Source organism: Stegostoma tigrinum, chromosome 13, assembly GCF_030684315.1.
Source record: "Stegostoma tigrinum isolate sSteTig4 chromosome 13, sSteTig4.hap1, whole genome shotgun sequence".
NCBI lineage: Eukaryota > Metazoa > Chordata > Chondrichthyes > Orectolobiformes > Stegostomatidae > Stegostoma > Stegostoma tigrinum.
The window spans coordinates 74330227-74350014 of record NC_081366.1 but is presented as its reverse complement, the minus strand read 5'-3'; the positions used below and the strand labels follow the sequence as shown (position 1 = coordinate 74350014).

General features: G+C 43.5%; 1 protein-coding gene across 1 annotated transcript in view; it reads left to right on the top strand.

Annotated features, from left to right (window-relative positions):
* LOC125458334 (slit homolog 3 protein-like) overlaps nucleotides 1–19788 on the top strand; it is a 623269-nt gene that overhangs the window by 528111 nt on the left and 75370 nt on the right. The window contains exons 17-21 of the mRNA XM_048543536.2: nucleotides 3170–3313; nucleotides 5640–5783; nucleotides 7289–7452; nucleotides 12249–12384; nucleotides 17197–17265. Coding sequence (XP_048399493.1) covers nucleotides 3170–3313; nucleotides 5640–5783; nucleotides 7289–7452; nucleotides 12249–12384; nucleotides 17197–17265 — 657 coding nt within the window. The remainder of the gene's footprint in view (nucleotides 1–3169; nucleotides 3314–5639; nucleotides 5784–7288; nucleotides 7453–12248; nucleotides 12385–17196; nucleotides 17266–19788) is intronic.

Sequence of the window (19788 nt, the reverse complement as noted above, 5' to 3'; positions counted from 1 at the left end):
CCAGTCACTTATTGTCAAGGCTTCAGAATGCACCATCTCTTTATTTGTTCCCAGGATTCTGAGGAAAAGTAGATTGACTTTTGTTTTGTAATTATTGCAAGAAAATAAGTCAGAGATGATTAATCTATGGCCAGCCTCTCAATGAATGACATGGAGTGGTGCTTTTGAGTTACAGAGACACTGAACAGGCTTTGTTGCCCTGGGGCTTGGGAGGCTGAGGGATGACCCCGTAGAGGTTTAAAAAGTCACGAGGAGCTATCGCTTTTTCCCGTGGCAGAGGATTCCAAAATTATAAGGCTTTAAGGTGAGAGAGAAAGGATTTAAGACTGATCGAGAGGCACCCTTTTCGCACAGAGGATGGTGTGGTATGGACCGAGCTGCTGGTGGAAGTGTGTACAACTACAATACCATCAGGTGGCAAAGGATCAGGGCTCCGAAAGCTTGTGATTTCAGATAAATCTGTTGGACTATAACCTTGTGCCATGTGACTTCTGACAGTACATTACCCTGACTGCTGGAGCAATTCTGCAGCTCCTGAGCTGCTTTGTTATTTTTGGCATTTTAGCCATTTAATCAGCATGCTGCTCTACTTTTTTCCCCTCCTACTCTGGCACAGTTTGATTCCTTCTGCTGCCTTGGCTCAGCATGCCTTGACCCCATCTTGCCCATGTTGTGCCCGCACAGTGTGTTTCTTAACCCACCTCCCTGCTCAATTTCCTGTACCCTGGGCCTTATCTGTGCTGGCGCCAACAGGTTTCCAGTACAAGTGGACATTCAGTGATCGCCATCAAAACAACAGCATTATTAGTCCTTGCATTAATGCCAGCAGAAAATACAGGGAAGTGCACCGTGGTGTTTCAGCGCAGCCTCACTTAGTTGCCTGTTTATTTCTTCCAGATGAAATTTGTGAAGTTCAGAGATGGGGTTCCTTTCTTTCACCAACTTCATAACCTGCACCTGGAGGAACTAAAGATGCAATCAAAAAGCAGGTGTTTGAGGAGCCTGATGGATTGTTTAGAGGCAGGGAGGAAAAGATTTTCAAGTTCAGACTGAGCCAATATTCTGACTTGACCGCTTCATTTGCGACACTAATGCAATGGTGGGCAAGATCTAACCATTGGGTTTCTGGGCAAGTTAGATTCCTTCACACTCCCACAGTCCACGTGTGTTACGCGGCAAGAGGCCAAGTTTCCAAGAGTGCTGTCTGCCTGCATCATGGACGAATATTGTAATGATTATGCCGAGGTCAGCCAGGTGGACCCCATTGAATCTGGGTTCCCTGATTGGGGTGGTTAACCTGGTCCTATCAGGGAGTCCTGGCTGACAGATACAAACAGGAGTGTCAGGCGTTCTTGGAGATAGCAAGAACTGCTGGAGTCAGAGTTAACACAAGGTGGAGCTGGAGGAACACAGCAGGCCAGGCAGCATCAGAGTCCTGAAGATGGGTCCCGACCTGAAGCATTTACTTAACTGCTCCTCTCATGCTGTCCCACCTGCTGTGTTCCTCCAGCTTCACACTGTGTAAGGGGTTTCTGTTCACTCCGACAGCTGGCCTTGAGGGAGCTGGATCAGTGTCAAGGACTGTCCAGGTGAGTGATTTGGTGATGGGATACTGGTCTTTTGTGGATTTATTGCAATTACTAAGTCTGCTTTTATCGCAGAATAAGCAAGAGGCTGTTTGGGGAAACTGTTGTGGAATCTTTGCTTTGAACAAACTTTGTTGCTTCACAAACTGCAAGTTCTCATCTTGCCATCCATTTGTCATCACCCAGTAGCGTGAAGCCTGGGCTTAAATGTGAGATTCTTTAGCCCATCAGAGCTGTACCAGTGCGAGTCAGGAAAGATTTGGAAGATATTTGAGAAGGACCCATTCCATCATATGTGCATTATGTCTCAATTGTCATGAGTGTGGTTATAGCTTTATTTACACTTTCCAAAAATGTGGGCATGGAAAATATTTGTTGCCCATGTCTAAGTGACGAGTGAGCTACCTCCCTCAATCGCTGCAGTTTGTATTATGTAGGTACAATCAGAGTAACGCTGTGTATCATTCCCCACAAGTGCAAGTCTTATCAATGAAAGGGCGCAGAGAAATGTGATGAAGCTTTGCAGTCTTGTTTTGTAGATGATAAGTGGATTTTCCAATTACTGAGATTCAATTTGGAAAGCCTGTGGGTTCCTGGCTCTATAATAGCAGGCATCTCATTTCAAAACTTACTTTCTAATCGAATCTTAACTCGTCTGATCCATTGGTAAATTCCCTAATGCAATAAAAGCTAAACATCATGATTGCACCAGCTGAGCTTCTCTAAGTAATATCTTTCTACACAATACTGATACTTTTACCTTTTGTATTAACCTCGTGTTTGTCTTTGTGTGGATGCACATCATTATGTCCACCTCTGTTCTTGTGTAGATCCACTGACGTTGTGTTTATGTGCTTGTGTGAGGAGTCATCAGCTTAGAAATGAAATATCTTAGTCTATGTTAACCACTTTCCCTTCCAGCATAGCCAAGGTTAGATAGAGTTCACAGTTCCCTTTACATTGTCCAGTAACATGCTTGACAAACATTCCCAACTTGCATCAATGTGACATTTCTATTTCCTACACCATCTATCCTTGTACATATCCCAAGGTGTGTTGCCCAATTAGTTCTGAATTGTAGTCAGACTTGTGTTCTGGACTGGCTTCCTCTGGAAACTGCACAAAGAGACTGCCTAAATTCATTTCACCATTGAACCTTAATAGTCATCTGATGGGAAAGCTTCATTCCATCTGCATGAACTGAATTGGAAGCCAGACTGCATACCTAATAAAACAGTGTGCACAGACAGTGTTAAATTTCAGTGCCACCGACCCCGTTAAAGACATACATTAAATTAGAATATCAAAAAGGCCTGAATTTTGATCAAAAATGTATTTTAATGGTGTGGAGAGTTTAGGAAATGGGTTTTAGACATGTCCATTTGTCATCAGCATCTCACTTGCGACTGTTTCCATGGAACATTTTTATTTTCCAATTGCATGCAAGGCGAATCATAAAACCTATTTATGTTGGACACCTACATTGAAAGCGCATTTGGAAAGAGGAATGGAGTATAATATGCCTACATTAATATTTGTCATACTTCCTTCAGGAATTAATATTTTTCACTGCCTCTCGTTAGAAACTTGAGCAACAACAAGATCAGAGATATCCGGGAGGGAGCATTCGAAGGGGCTTCAGGAGTCTTGGAATTATTGCTGACTGGAAATGAACTGGAAATGGTCCATAGCCGAATGTTTGCTGGTCTCTCTGGACTTAAGACGCTGTAAGTACGGAGCATTGATAATCTGCAGTATCTGGAGAATGCTTGGTATCAGGACATCTGTCAGAGCAAATCTGTTTTATATACCAAAAGCCTGCAGTTTGTCAGATTTCTAATTTTAAGCTGTTCCTCAAACTGCTTACTTTTGATTTTTAGTGTACATCAACATAAACTATACCAGTGGATCACAGATGGTGTTACTGATGGAAAGTAGCCAGATATAGTTACAACTTCGGATGGAATATTCCACCCAAAATATTATGGAAAGTGTGCTAGATAGGTCTTTACTCAAAATTCTGATTAAATCATTTGCATCATAAAAAACATAAAATATTTACATTGATTCCAACAATTTTAGGGCTTAGGGCACCTTCTCCTCTGTCCTTTCCCCAACCCCCACACACCAGACCTTGTTATCATAGCCTGCTATTACATACAACCCATTGTTAGCCATTAATAATCCCCATTGCTGATTATTATTTGAGCTCCCAGGCTGATCATCATCCACTCCTTTGTTTATCCGACTGTTCTCTCACAAGCAAAAGCAGAAAATGCTGGAAACACTCAGCAGTTCTGGCAGCATCTGTGGCGAGGTTCTGAGGAAGGGTCACTCGACACGAAACTTTAACTCTGATTTCTCTCCACAGATGCTGCCAAACTTGCTGAGCTTTTCCATCAATTTCTGTTTTTTTGTTTTTTGTTTCTGGCTTACAGCATCTGCAGTTGTTTCAGTTTCTGTTGGTTCTCTCTTTCTCTCTATCTCCACCTATCATTTACTCTTTATCCCTGCCCCTGCCCTTTCTTCTACATTAAAACCAATGTTTTCATAACTAAAAATAAATTACTGCAGATGCTGGAATCTGTACTGAAAACAACAAATGCTGGAGATCACAGTGGGCCAGGCAGCATCAGTGGAGAGAGAACAAGCTAACATTTCAAGTCTAAATTAGTCTTCCTGGCTACCAGCAGTTCTGAGGAAGTGTTACCAGACCTGAAATGTTAACTCTGATTGCTAGACCTGCTGAGTTTTTCCAGCAATTTCTGTTTTTGTTTCAGCATCCGCAGTTCTTTTGGTTTTTATTTAATATTATATATTTAATGGGCCAATGCAATCAGAGAGTGTAGAACTGTTCATTTCTTTTTCCATTCAAAAATCAGCCTGCTTATGTTTTAAGAGTGTTCACCCTATGTGGTTTCATTCATACAGCTGTTAATATGTTTATCATCAACACAAAAGTATTCTTAAATAAGTTTGCGGTCGCCTGCCTGTGAGAAATCTAAGATCACTGAAAACTATTTTATATTTAAAAAAGCGCAACTCTCTTTAATAGTGTCCTCGGTTGTGCACCATTGGATTCTTAGTAAATAGCTTGTAAACTAAAGAGTTTTAAAAATTGTGTCTGTGTTCCTAAGAAACGGGACACAGTTTAAAGAGGATTTCTGAATCAGTTGGAATCTCTCAATTTTGACCAAGGGAAGAACCAGACTTATTTCAGTGGTTGACGACATTTTTTTTATCGTTTTGAGTATCAGTGTTTGACGAGATATATGCTGCAATGATCTCACTAACTCTTTTCCAGTAATGGGGCAGCACACAGTGACTCAATGGTTAGCAAGGTCCACGACTACAAGCTGAGGGACACCCTAAATCTTGGGGCAGGTGCTGCCATTGCACAATGGAGAGAAAGACCACTGCCTGAGGTCTCTCTGCCAAAGTTAAATGGGGGTCCGTTTAGTCATTGGACCCTCCTTGTGCTTCAAATGCACGTAAACACAGTCTTGTATGTGCAAGAGATGCCTGCGGTTTGTTTGGAGAGAGTCAAACTCCAATGTTTGTTAGTTTCTACTGTAGAGAATCCACCTGCATTTGTGACTCTGTACAACTACATGGATACTTTTTATGAATAAAGTATATTTCTAAAATAAACAAAAAACTGCTGCCTCACTGCACCAGGGATCTGGGTTCGATTCCAGCCTCGGGCGACTGTCTGTGCGGAGTTTGCACATTCTCCCCGTGTCTGCGTGGGTTTCCTCCCACAGTCCAAAGATCAGCAGGTTAGGTGGGTTGGCCGTGGTAAAGTGCGCCATGGTATCAAGGGATATGTTGGCCGAGTGGATTAGCTGTGGGAAATCAAGGGATAGGGTTAGGGTTAGGGGAGTTTGGGTGGGATGGTCTCTGGAGGGTCAGTGTGGGCCGAATGGCCTGCTTCCACACCGTGGTGATTTTATGAATTTTTTTTGTCCCAAATCTTTGAAAGAGAAATGATGTTGGTGTGATTATCAGGAGCTGAAATGTTCCCTTGTTTTTCCCCTCCTGACTGTGTTGTAGGATGCTGCGGAACAACCTGATCAGCTGCATCAACAATGACACGTTCACTGGCCTTAGCTCTGTCCGGCTGCTGTCGCTGTATGATAACCAGGTCACCACTATCACCCCCGGAGCTTTCAATACTCTCCATTCTCTCTCAACCATGTAAGTAGACAGAGAATTACCTGCTTTTACCTCAGCATTTCATTGAAGATTTACACCCATGGGCTGAAATCTGGGTCAATTCGATCACCCCCAGTTCTATCGCTCACTGTTGAGCTTAACCTTTGCTTGCGTCATGAATCTACCTCCCTTCCAGTCAATCACTTCCAGCCGTACCTGTACAAGTCATTCAATTTTAACTGTGGGCTACAGGACTTGAATGCATAATTAGCAAGCCCTAAGTTAAGGCTAACTCTTAGCATGAGGCTCTCTTTGTTAAAAGTTTGGTAGGGTAGATTTAAGGAAGATCTTTCCAATTGCGGGAGAGCCCCGAACCAGGAACCATCAACATAAGATGGAACGTGCCCGTGTAGTGCTTGTATTGATATCCAGGTACCCAAATTATTACTCTCACATGCTAAGGTTTCCACTGTGAAAAAGACATAGAAAGGTAATTGATGTACTTATAATAACTTGCATGGTTTTACATTTCTGGATCAGCAGAGAAAATTCTTTCCATGTGCACGTTGCAAATTTATTTCTCTGCGGAAGGATCTTTTCATTCTATTCATTTGTGTTATGACAGTGTTGCCTGTCTCTAATTACCCGGACAAGGTGCTTTCTTGAACCATTGCAGTTCGTGAGGTGTAGTGACATTCTGTGCTGTTAGGGAGGGAGTTCTTTGATTTCCACCCAGGTGACAGTGAAGAAACTGAGCTGTAGTTGGAAAAGTCAGAATGGCGTATGCCTTAGAAGGGCACATGCAAAGGAGTTCTGGCAGTGCAGTGGTAATATCCCTACTTCCAAGGCCTGGAAGCCTGGGTTCAAGTCCCACCTGCTCCAGAGGTGTGTATTGATATCTCTGAAGAGATTGACTGTAAAATATCCTGGAGAGAACTTGGGACGTGATGCCTCTTCCAAGCCTCTGTGCCCTTATCCTTTCATTGGCAGAGTTTCCATGTTTGAAAGGTTCAGTCAGAGACAGCTTTGGAAATGCATTCTTCACTTGAGTAACGAGTACAAAGATATATCTCACAAGAATATGTGAATTAGCAGTAGGTGTTTCGGTTTATGCCCTTTCGAGCCAGGTTCACCATCCCGTAAGATCATTATGGATCTGAATGTGGTTTGAACTCCACTGGCTCGTCTTCAACTTGTTGATCTTTCGAGCATAGCCTTAAAAATATTCAACGTCCCGACCCCACGGCTTTCTAGGGTAGAGAACACCACAGACTAACGAATCCTCTGAGCAAAAGATATCTCTTCATCTCAGTCTTAAATGAAATACCTTTATTTTTAACCTGCATCCCTTAGTTCTAAAAACAAACCCAAAAAGTGGAGCCATGATGCATTCAATGGCTCAAAGCCAAAATTATCAGTGAGAAGATTCAGTTACTTCAAAGTTCTTTATACAGGGTCCTTGCTCATTTTTATATGAAAGGCAGATTGACCGCTTGAAGGCATTATAATTGATAAGGTCGTATGAATGCTTTCTCCAATCTCCATAGCAACCTTCTGGCCAATCCCTTCAACTGTAACTGTCACCTGGCCTGGTTGGGGCGGTGGCTGAGGAAGAGAAGGGTCGTCAGTGGGAACCCACGCTGTCAGAAGCCGTTCTTCCTCAAGGAGATCCCGATCCAGGATGTGGCAGTTCAGGATTTCACCTGTGACGGTAAGCAAAGAAAAAGAAACACAATTCGAACTGAAAATCATTAGCCTGGATCTTGCCAGGTAGCGGACAGTTTGAAAGCTTGTGAATTGGAAGCATTGTGAAGAGAGTGATGTAGACTTTCAAAAAGGCGAGTTGTGCAGTGGGAAGACAGGTGGCAGATGAAGTTCAATGCAGAGAGGCTTGAGGTGATAGATTTCTGTAGAAAGCACATGGAGTCATAGGGTACGCAGCACAGAAACAGACCTTTTGGCCCAGCCACCCCATGCCAACCATAGTCCCAAACTCAGTTAGGCCCACCTGCCTGTTCCTGGCCAATATCCTTCCAAACCTTTCCTATTCATGTATGTTTAAATGTTGTAATTGTACCCACATCCACCACTTCCTCAGGAAGTTACTTCTACACACGAACCACCTGCTGCGTACAACAAGTTGCCCCCCAATGTCTTTTTTCAAATTTTTCTCCTCTCACCTTAAAAGCAGGTGGGACTAGTTTAATTTGCGACTACGGTCAGCATGGACTAGTTGGACCGAAGGGTCTGTTTCCGTGCTGGATGACTCCTTAACTTACCTAGGGAAAAGACAACTATCATTAATCCTATTTGTACCCCTCATTATTTTACAAACTTATACAAGGTCACCCTCCCATACTTCTGTGAAAAAAGTCCAAGCCTATCCAGCTTTTCTTTATAACTCAGGCATTCCAAACCTGGCAACGTCCTGGTAAATTGCTTCTGAACCCTCTCCAACTTAATAATATCCTTCCTGTAACTGAGTGACCAGAACTGTATACAGTACTGCAGCACAGGCCTCACCAGTATCCTGTACGAACTCTACATGACTTCCCAACTTCTATATTCAAAGGACTGAGCAATGGGACCTGTGTGTATATGTGCACAAATCAATGGAGATGGCAGGACAAGCAGAGAGAGCAGTTAGCAAACATACAGTGTCTTCAGCATTATTAACAAGGATATGTGACAGAAGAGTAAGGAGGTGGTGTTGAAGTTGTATATGCTGTTAGCTGGAATATAGCATTTAGTCCTTGGATGTCAGCATACTGGAAAGAGTGCAGAAGAGATTTAGAGGAATGGTTCCAGGGATGGGAGATCTCAGTTATTATGACAAGTTTGAGAGGTTGTAACTTCTTAGAGAGGAGAGGAGAAGGAAAGGCTATAAGAAGGTTGGTTAACGTAGATAGACAGAAACAGAACATAGAACAGTACAGCGCAGAACAGGCCCTTTGGCCCTCGATGTTGCACTGACCTGTGAACTAATCTAAGCCCATCCCCCTACACTATCCCATCATCGTCCAGGGTCTGTTCTGAAGAAGGGTCACCGAACCCGAAACGTTAACTGTGTTTTCCCCTTCACAGATGCTGCCAGACCTACTGAGCTTTTCCAGCAACTTTGTTTTTGTTCCTAATTTACAGCATCCGCAGTTCTTTCGGTTTTTATCGTCCAATAGGTTTACTTGAAATCACAAGCTTTTGGAGCACTTCTCCTCTGTCAATTGAAGTCTGTTCACCTGACAAAGGAGCAGCACTCCGAAAGCTTGAGACTTTATATTTACCTGTTGGATGATAACCTGATGTCGTGTGACTTATGACCTTATCCACCCAAGTCCATCCTGGGAATGTGGTGGAGCTCCTCAGTTCCTCGTCACGTTCAGAGTTAGCAGTCTGTTTGGAACACAGCCTTGCCCTGCTGTTAATGCTTCTACAGGGCAGTCATTTGTCCTTCTGGCATAAAGGCAGCCAGTTGCTGAGCAGTTGTTAAAACACTCTGCCGATGTAGTTTTGACTCCTTTTCCTGGGGATAGTTCATTGAGATGCTGCTTGGCCTGCTGTGTTCATCCAGCTTCACACTTTATTATCTTGGATTCTCCAGCATCTGCAGTTCCCATTATCTCTCATAGTTCATTGGCATATTGTTTTTAAGTCACTTCTCACAGTTTGCCCTTTTAATAGTGAAACAGTAAGAGTTATTGCTGATGCTTTCCATCAGTGAACAGTTTTTAAAGCTCTGAAGTTTACAGTATCACACTACCAAAATGCATGGCCTCATGTTTTCCCACTTTACCTTCCAATTTTTGCCTACTCCTTTAACCTGTCTGTATTCATCTGCAGACTCTATGCATCATCACTGCTCACCTTCCCACCTATTTCTGTCATCTGCAGACTTGGCTATAATGCCTTCACTTTGCTCATCCAAGTCGTTAATATGTATTTTCAATAGCGGTGATAACAGCACTGGTCCTTTTCTGCACTCCACAAATTACATTCTGAAAAGAACCCTCTCGACCCAACTCTCTGTTTTGTATTGGGAGCAACTGTCTGGGAAATTTTGGTAAGGTGCTTAGAATATCTGCAGAGTGGTGAGCTCATTAAGGCAGCAAGAGAAAATAAAATGGGAAGGGAGAGCACTGACAAACCTAACAATGGAAAAGTGAGGAAGAAATGATGGTTGCAGTTTTCCAGCTCCTTTCTGCTCCAATCAGCATTTGTGCTCATTTATGATTCATTATTTTATGAAAGAGAAATGGAAGATTTTATCATCAGGAAAAATATTTGGTATAATTGTGTTATGTTATACCTTAACAGATTGCAAATGGTATTTTTCTTTGAAATTTTAGTTAAAACACTCATGTCTCCAATAGATTCTTTCATCTTGATTCCCAACGCTATATGAGCCACCAGATTTGTATCTCCCAATTGTTTTCAGAGATTAGGGCGAACTATAAAAGCATGTTATCAGCACTTTCACCTCTGTGTGTTCACTTATTTGTTTAAATTATATCCTTTGACACGTTTTTCTGGTTATTATTGAGAGGTTAAAAGTTGCCGCACTTTGATTTCTTTTTTTCCTTTGTATCTGAAGGAGTTGTTAGATGTTGAAATGTGTTTGATCATTTCTGCCCCACATTTCTGTGCAATTCTCTTGCCGTGTTGATTTAGCAGATTATGTCTTACTGCGACATTTATAAATCAGCAATGTAAAAGAATCTGCACAGTCCTTCCATGGAGGCCTGCAAGTTGTACTCACCTTCATGTGTTTGACAAACAGTTCAATTCATTTTTCTCCTGTCCCTCGTTTGACTGTTTGAGCCGGAGATAAAGTTGCAATTCTGAAATAGGAAAAGAAATAAAAATTTTTGATGGCTACCATGCATCAGACGAGACTAGATCCTGAGTTTTCTTCCTAACTGATGCTGGCAGATTTGATTCCTGTATAAGTCCTTTGAGACATTTTTTCTTTATGTTGAAACTGCTGTATAAAAGTAAGTTGGGGGAGGTGAAATAAATTAATTTGCAAAGTGGCGCAGCCTTGCATTGATTTCCCTGAGGTTAAACAGTGTCACAGGCATGGCTTTCTTCATTAATGAAATTGAAGAATGGTACACAGGTCATGACCCTCAGCTCTATCTGCTGCCAGGGAATTGGTCTGCACTGTATGAAGAAATTTCCTTTTGTCTTTATTACGAGGACATCATTGTAAACAATGATCCAGTTGAACAAAATACATGTCCTTATGGTTCGTGTTTCTAATCCAGTGTAGTGTCTTGCAAAACTCGAGTACTTTCTAGCGGAGGCAGTAACCCATTGAAGACCCATGTAGAATTATCATAGAATCCCTACAGTGTGGAAGCAAGCCTTTTAGCCCAAAAGGTCAACACTGACCCTCTGAACAGCATCCCTGACCCAGGCCATTACCCTATTCCTGTAACCCTGCATTTCCCCTAGCTAATCCATCTAGCCTGCACACTCCTGGATACAATGGGCAATTTAGCAGGGCCACTCCACCTGTAACCTGCACATTTTTGGGCTGCGGGAGGAAACCGGAGCGCCCGGAGGAAACACCACGCAAACGCGGGGAGAATGTCGAAACTCCACACAGCCAGTCACCTGAGGCTGGAATCAAACCCAGGCCACTGGCGCAGTGAGGGAGCGGTGCTAATATCTCAGGACTGTGGAAATTAAATGGGAACGAGCAACATTCGCGACGAAATATTGCAAGGTGCATTTTCCGAGCTTCCAATGCATTCACTTTGTGATACCACCAGTGGTATCTTCATTGACAGTATCCAAGAATATTGTAACAATTGGGTAGGATGCTGTCACACTTTTGCTTTGAGCACATGGCCTGCGTTTTGCTGCTGTGGTCAGAAACCCTGTCAGAAAGGCAAAAGGCAAATCTTGAACCTCTATTTGCCGGCAGCCGGAGCTGTTCAGCAATAGTCAATCTCCGAATGAGCTGCCTGTAGGCCCCAGTGTCCTTAACTGCAAATTTGGATGTTCTGGAGCCTCAGGAACACCTTCAGGAGAGGTGGTGACTGCTGGGGCTGAGGGGAGAGCCCAGGGGCTAGATTGTGCGGGTAAGTACAAACAGGAAATCAGGGGGTCAGAGGGGAAACCTTTCCAGGGAGACCCTGGGGCCTCAGGAGAATTCCTCTCCTGCCTATTCCAGGGGAAGTGGGGCTTCGCAGCTGTGAAATGCCGCAAACTTGTCTTTACTAGGCCCTTACATTTTGCAAATTGATCGCACACCCTCGTGTGGCATTTCAGACCCCTCTCGCAGCCTGGTGTTTCCCCATTGACCCATCAGGTTGGAGTCAGGGGGTGTAGGGGGGGTGTAAAATTCAGCCCTATGTCTCAGCGGAATTGTGGATATAGCTCAGCAGAATGCTACGGCTCAGCGTTCGCCGTAAGGAATAAGTGGGAGCATGGACCGATGCAAGATGTTGAACTGGGACCCCGCTGATGGGTACTTATAACCCACTGTTTCTTTTTCCCTTTCAGTGGATAACAACGAGAGCAGCTGCCTGCCAGGCGCCCACTGTCCCGAACTCTGCAGCTGTGTCGACACAGTGGTTCGATGTAGTAACAAAGGATTTCGCACCTTGCCAAAAGGCATTCCCAAAGATGCAACTGAGCTGTGAGTCCGAGCTTCACGTGGTGTTTTTCCTTTCTTTGTAGTGTTTTTTTTCAACCAAATTTCCTAACCTTAAGTTTTGCTAGAGAACAGAACACTTTTTTTTTATCTGTGTTGCCTCTTTATACCTTCCATGAGCCATGGCACACTGGTCAGACTCTCACTCTGAGTAGGAAGGTTGTAGCTTGAGGACCCATCCCCAAAGGCTTCACACAACAAGCAGTACCAAGAGAGTGCTGTAGTGTCAGAGGTGTGATGGTGTCATAGAGTTTTGCAGCGCAGAAACAGACCCTGCAGTCCAACTTGTCCATGCTGACCAGCTTTCGGACATTAATCCACGCACAGCCATTGCCAGCATTTGGCCCATATCTCCCTGAACACTTCCTGTTCATATACCCATCTAGATGCCTTTTAAATGTTGTAATCATACCAGCCCCCACCACCTCATCTGGCAGCTCATTCCATACACGCACCACCCTCTGCATGGAAAAGTTACTTCCTAGGTCCCTTTTAAATCTTTCCCCTCTCACCTACGCCCTACAGTTTTGGACTCCCCCACCACAAGAGAAAAGACTTTGACTACTCACTCTATCCATGCCCCTCATGATTTTATAAGCCTCTATGAGGTCACCCCTCAGCCTCCGACACTCCAGGGAAAATAGCCCCAGCCTATTCAGCCTCTCCCTATAGCTCAAACCCTCCGACCCTGCCTACATCCTTGTAAACCTTTTCTGAACCATTTCAAGTTTCACAACATCTTTCCTACAGCAGGGAGGCCAGAACTGAATGCCCGAATTCCAAAAAGTGGCCGAGCCATTGTCTTGTACAGCCACAACATGACCTATCAACTCCCGTATTCAATGCACCGACCAATAAGGGCAAGTGTACCAAATGTCTTCTTCACTACCCTGTTTGCCTGTGACTTCACTTTCAAGGAACTATGAACCTGTGCCGCAAGGTCTTTGGCATGAGTCCATAAACCAATCTGTCCTCTGAGGTAATCATAAGAGATCGAATGCCAGTATTCGAAGAAGCGATGTTCTGGTCAATATCGATGTCTCAATCAACAGTGCAAAAGCAGATAATTTAATCGCTGAGATCTATTACTGTATACAAATAGGCTGTCACACTTTCAATAGAGTGAGCGTGAGTACAAGCAAATTAATTACTTTGAATTATAAATGCTTGGAAAGACTTGAGGTTATGTAAATGCAAGTCTTCCTTTTCTTTCTTTCCAGACCAGGTTTCAGTGCCTATTACTAATCACTAGGTAGGCCTAAGACAAAGCAAAAGTGTAGGAGGATTGGTAACTGTTACCTGCCTTAAACAACCCTATTCCAGTACCATTTTGTGGTATAAATAGCAAATACTATAAGAGCCTGCAATAGTTACTGGAAAAATACCATAGACTCCTCAGGTTCAGCGCAAGTTTAAGCTGCTTTCACCTTCTTTTCTCAGTTGAATGGGAGACCAGACAGTACTCAGTCATGCAAAACCAAATTCAGTTTCCAATCTATGCTGAGTTACGGAAGGCTGGCCTGGGTCAGACAGAATGAATCAATAGTCTAAGCTTCCTGACCTTGATGACTATCCAATGGACCATACTGGAATGCTCAAGTGCGTGGCCATGGTTAGGATCACCTACACTGCCCCCATGGTTAGATACTGTGCCATTGTAATTCATCAAAGAAATGTATGAAGTGTATCATTTAAGGTGGCATGGTAGCTCAGTGGTTAGCACTGCTGCTGCATGGCACCAGGAACCTGGGCTCAATTACAAACTTGGACGACTGTCTCTGCAGAGTTTGCACATTCTCCCTGTGCCTGCATGGGTTTCCCCTGGGTGCTCCAATTTCCCCCCACTTTCCAAAGATGTGCCAGTTAGGTAGATTGGCCATGCTAAATTGTCCATAGAGTCTAGGGATGTACAGGTTGGGTAGTTTAGCCATGGAAAATGCAGGGCTCTAGGGACAAGGTAGGGGCTAGCGAGTTTTGAGAAGATTTGTAGCTCAGGTTGAGGTTCTGGATGTGAGTTTGCTCGCTGAGCTGGAAGGTTAGTTTTCAGATGTTTCGTCACCATTCTAGGTAACATCATCAGTGAGCCTCCGACGAAGCGCTGGTGTTATGTCCCACTTTCTATTTATCTGGTTAGGTTTCCTTGGGTTGGTGATGTCATTTCCTGTTCTTTTTCTCAGAGGATGGTAGATTGGCTCCAAGTCAATGTGTTTGTTGATGGAGTTCCGGTTGGAATGCCATGCTTCTAGGAATTCTCGTGCATGTCTCTGTTTGGCTTGTCCTAGGATGGATGTGTTGTCCCAATTAAAGTGGTGTCCTTCCTTATCTGTATGTAAGGATACGAGTGATAGTGGGTCATGTCGTTTTGTGGCTAGTTGATGGCAGGAAGCTAGCCACCAGGATACATGAACATCAACTAGCCACAAAATGACATGACCCACTATCACTCGTATCCTTACATACAGATAAGGAAGGACACCACTTTGATTGGGACAACACATCCATCCTAGGACAAGCCAAACAGAGACATGCACGAGAATTCCTAGAAGCATGGCATTCCAACCGGAATTTCATCAACAAACACATTGACTTGGAGCCAATCTACCATCCCCTGAGAAAAAGAACAGGAAATGACATCACCAACCCAAGGAAACTTAACCAGTTAAATAGAAAGCGGGACATGACACCAGCGCTTCGTCGGAGGCTCACTGATGATGTTACCTAGAATGGTGACGAAAAGTCTGAAAACTAACCTTCCAGCTCAGCGAGCAAGCTCACATCCACAAGGTAGGGGGTTGAGACAGTGTGGGATGCTCTTTGGAGGGTCGGTGCAGACTCTATGGGCTGAATGGCCTTCTACTACTCCATCGGGATTCTATGATTCTCACTTGAAATCTGCTTTCCTTCGCTGCCATGAACTCTGCACCACTTCTGTTTTCCCTTCCCACAACCCCCTGAATCACCGATAAAACTGAAACATGCACCCCTCCCCCATCTTACACAACTTCCTTCAGATTGTTAACTTAAAACAGATGTTGGTACATTACAACATTCAATGTGAACTTGCCGTTTTATCCATTCCTAATTGCCTTTGAGGTGGATACCTTTCAGAGGGCAGTTAAGTGTCAAGCGTATTACAGGACATGAAGCTACAGATAAGTCACAAATGTCCTCATCTCAAGGAAACTAGAGAAACAGATGACTTTTGCAACAAATAAATGGATAGTTCTGTTGTTACCAAACCAAGCTTTTGATCTGCTAGTTAATTTATTGAATCTGAACCCATGTCTGTAGAGTTTGATGACATTACCACAATACCATTTATTCCTTGATTAATAGCCTCTGGTTTGAGCTATGTAAGTTGTGTGCTAATGAAGACTGTATTCAGATTACTGATAAGGGCCACAATAATTACATCTTTGCCTTTCGGCCTCTGAGAATTGGGTTTGAACCCCTTTGGAGTAATGAAAGAAAGGTGCCCAGTTTTCTGTTTCTAAATCTCAAAGTGGCAGTATTAGCTCATCACATAACTTCACAGGAATTGTGGAATCATTCTGACAACTGATCTTCCAGGATTGCCAACTGTTTCGATGATGAACAGTTAGAGCCAGATTAGACGTAAAGAGATGTCTGCACTTGGATCCTCATGCACTGCGTGAGAAACAGTGAGAAGCTTAAATTTGTCATGGTGTAGTTTCCAAAGGCAATGGGCCTTAGATAAGCAACCAGTCAATGATTTTCGTTTGAGTCGCTACACAAATATGGCATGTTCTATAATGGCTGTCAAAAATTACTGTGCAGGAGGATCATTGTAATGACTGCATTGGCATAATGTGCTTTTTTTTGCTTTTTTATTCGTATTTCGTCATTCCCGTACCAACCCTACTTAAGAGCCAATGGATATCCTTTCCACAAATGATTGATGTAATGATTGGCCAAGTGGATCTCAGTGAGTATGAGTTCCCTGATTGGGGCTGTCAGGGGCCAATCAGGGATCCCTGGCTGACAGATACAAACAGGATTCTTCACACTGTGGAGACCAGCTCTGAACTAGCTGGTCAGAATCCATGTACAGTGCATGCGTAAATCAAGGCTGTCTTGGGGTTGAGATATCAGCCTCTGTGGAATTATATCGGTTGCTATTTCCTAAAGGCAACATTTGGCACATTTGTAAGGCTCCCTGTCAATCGCCTGTAGATTGTGAAGGGTCGGAATTGGGAGTAAACAAGAATATCTAAAAACAACGAGCAGATCATAGGCTTCCTCCAGGCTGCTCCACTATTTAATATGATCATGGCTGATCTTCTCCCTCAGATCCACTTTCCCACTGCTCCCCATATTCCTTGATTTCTCTGAGAGACCAAAAATCAGTCTCTCCCAGCCTGAAATATATTCAAAGACAGAGTATCCACAATTATCTGAGGTAGAGAATTCCAAAGACCTATAGTCCTTTGATGGAAGAAAATCTTCCTTATCTTAGTCCGAACTTGATCTGGAATGCTGGCATGGTCCTCCAATTGACTTGTTCCTCATTTACCTCTGAACAGCAATTCTTCTTAAAAACCAGTTTAAACTTATTTAGGGCCACTGCCTATTACTAAGCAAGGTGGCAAATGTTCTGAATCTTTTATGGAGTATTCCATACACAGACCATGACCTGTCTTTCTGCCTGTTTGCTGGTTCTTGTTACAAAAGCAGTAAACATCTTTCTCACTGAAGGTAATGACTGTTCTTTTTAGGAAAGCTTATCTCAATTTTGCATGTTCCCGTCAACATTGATGCCTTTGTCTTGCCTTGCAGATACTTGGAAGGAAATCAGCTGACTTCAGTCCCCAAAGAGCTGTCTAATTTCAAACATTTATCACTCATGTAGGTGACTCTCTATTGTTATTGCTGCAAAATGATGGTAACACCATAATAAATGAATTATTCTTTATCTAATGACTGGGAAAGTCATGTATGACAGGAAGTAAGTTGCATTACACTAATTCCATTTTATTATGACCTGATGCCATGAATGTTGATTGGTTTCTAATTCTGTTCGAGGATGTGTAATCAATACTGCCCATGTAGTTTAGCGAAGTAGAGAAATACAATGATGCTGCGATAACTCAAGGGGCTCAGTGGTTCAGATGTGAGGATCAGCTGTTACACTGCTTTAGTGACATGTTACATAAAGAGAAATCGATGGCAGCAGTGTCACAGTATCTCGGCACTATCTGCTCTCTGTCACCTTGTTTCAAACCAGCCAACACTCAGCCTATGTCTGCCTTCACTCCTCTTTGGCAGGCAATGGATGGGGACCATCATTACCGTTTCTAATCTGATCAACGATGTACCAGAATGAAACAACTCTTTAGATTAAATTCTCTCAAGACTGCGAAGGAGGTTCCTCCTACTCCCCTTTCTTTGCCCAATGACATATCTGACTCACGATCTCCATCACGGTTGTGGCAAGAAATTAGGGACACCTCATCTAAATCCACCCTGTCACGCCCGAGACACTTGGGTTCGCTCGACAAGGCAACGTCAGGGCAATTATACAATGCAGCTATCTAGAACTACACGGGGTGCTGGCTGTTAGCTTACCTTATCCCATCCCAGATCAAGGTGGCAACAAAAAAGGAGCCAACAGCCCACGTGCCAGTCTGTGTCCTACAATCCTGACTCCACCAACCTTCCTGAGGATGGGCAGATGGACAGGAGTGGGTGGGGCTGGTGTATGAGGAAATGAAGGCCTCTCCTTGTGACTGTGGCATATTGAGGTGATTCGGAAGCTTAATACAAGCTTTCCTTCAGACGTCAGAGCAGGTAGGAGCTCTGTGAAGCTGACCAGTTCCAGCCCAAGGGAAGCATCAGCCTGAACCATTTCAATCGATACAGAAAGTAAGAACTTGGGCCCAAGTACTGGAGAGTAGCAATGATGTTTCAGTTCTTGCTTTTAGCCTTGTCCTACCTCAGTTAGAGATCTGCATTCACTCTGGACTCTTTAAAGTTGAAGATGTTCTCCATGTTTTTAAGATCATGCTCAAGCAGCAGCCAACGTATTGGCTTCTGGTTCGGGCCAGATTGGGGAGTCCTGCCTCCGTTTCCACCTGCAGGGGCACAAATTTGGTGGCAAACCTGCCTCCAGGGCCATTAAAACCCCAATCCCATTGAAAATCCCTCTTCCAAGCTGGTTGTCAATGGAGGCCGGATTGAGATAGGGATCAATTCCGCCCCCCTGAAGCTCTCCTCCGATGGAAAAATCCAGCCCTTTATCACTGCACTATTAATCCATAAACCACAGTAACATGCTGAGGATGTTGGCTCGAATCGCAAATTAGCAGATAGTGGAAATTTGAATTCAGTTAAAATCTGGAATTAAGAGCCCAATGACAACCATTGTCAATTGTCAAAAAAAAAACATCTGGGCCACTAATGTCCTGCACGGAAGGCTGCTGCTGCCCTTACCTGGTCTGGCCTACATGTGACTGCAGACCCACTCCCATGTTGTTGACTCTTAACTGCCCTCTGGGCAGTTAGGGATGAGCAGTGAATGCTGGGGTGGTCAATGACGCCCTCATCCTGCGAATGAACTTTTTAAAATGTGGATAGAGAAAAGGAGATGTGTTGCAATCCACAACACCTGAAAGCCTTTAAATAAATTACATCCCAACCAAAGAACAGCATCATTCCCAAGCAGAAAGTTGGAGAGCAATTTATGCATTATGAATTATAAAATCTGTTGTCTATGTAATGCTTTGATTATTCCCCTGTTAGTTCCTTTACTTAAAATTGTAATCCAAGATTACAGAGTTTGTCTTATTTACAGTTGTTGCAATGAATTATTCATGTTGCAGTCAGAAACATTTTCCAGCTGATAGACGAGAGGAGATTTTCATCTGTGGACTACGTAGGACAGAATGATAAATGCAGTTTTAAAGAACCAGCTCCATAGAGTCTTACAGCATGGAAACAGACCCGTCCATGATTTTGTTACATGGTGCTTGGGAACACTCCTACCCTAGTGATGTAATGGGGAATATGTAGTGAGGGGTGATCATTTTTGTTGGCCTAATGTTCAGCAGTGCTTGGCTGTGTGACGGAGGGAATAAGTTGGTTCATATTACCCATGAGATTGTTCTCCGCCAGCCTCTGTAATTAGTGGGTAGCAGGTGGATATTAGCCCTGGTTGAACCTCCTTAGCTCCTATCCCCTGTGGTTTTCCTCATTTACTTCTGGTCTAACCTTAATTTCTCAGTCATTACCTGGAAAAGAAGTAAGATTTTCCGCTTTTTTTTTGTCCCCCACTTGAGCAATGTTTAAGGTGAGTGCACTTCACAGGTCTGGCACACTGGAATATATACTGCTCTTATGGGCTTTATTACCCAATAACTGCTTCATAATTTG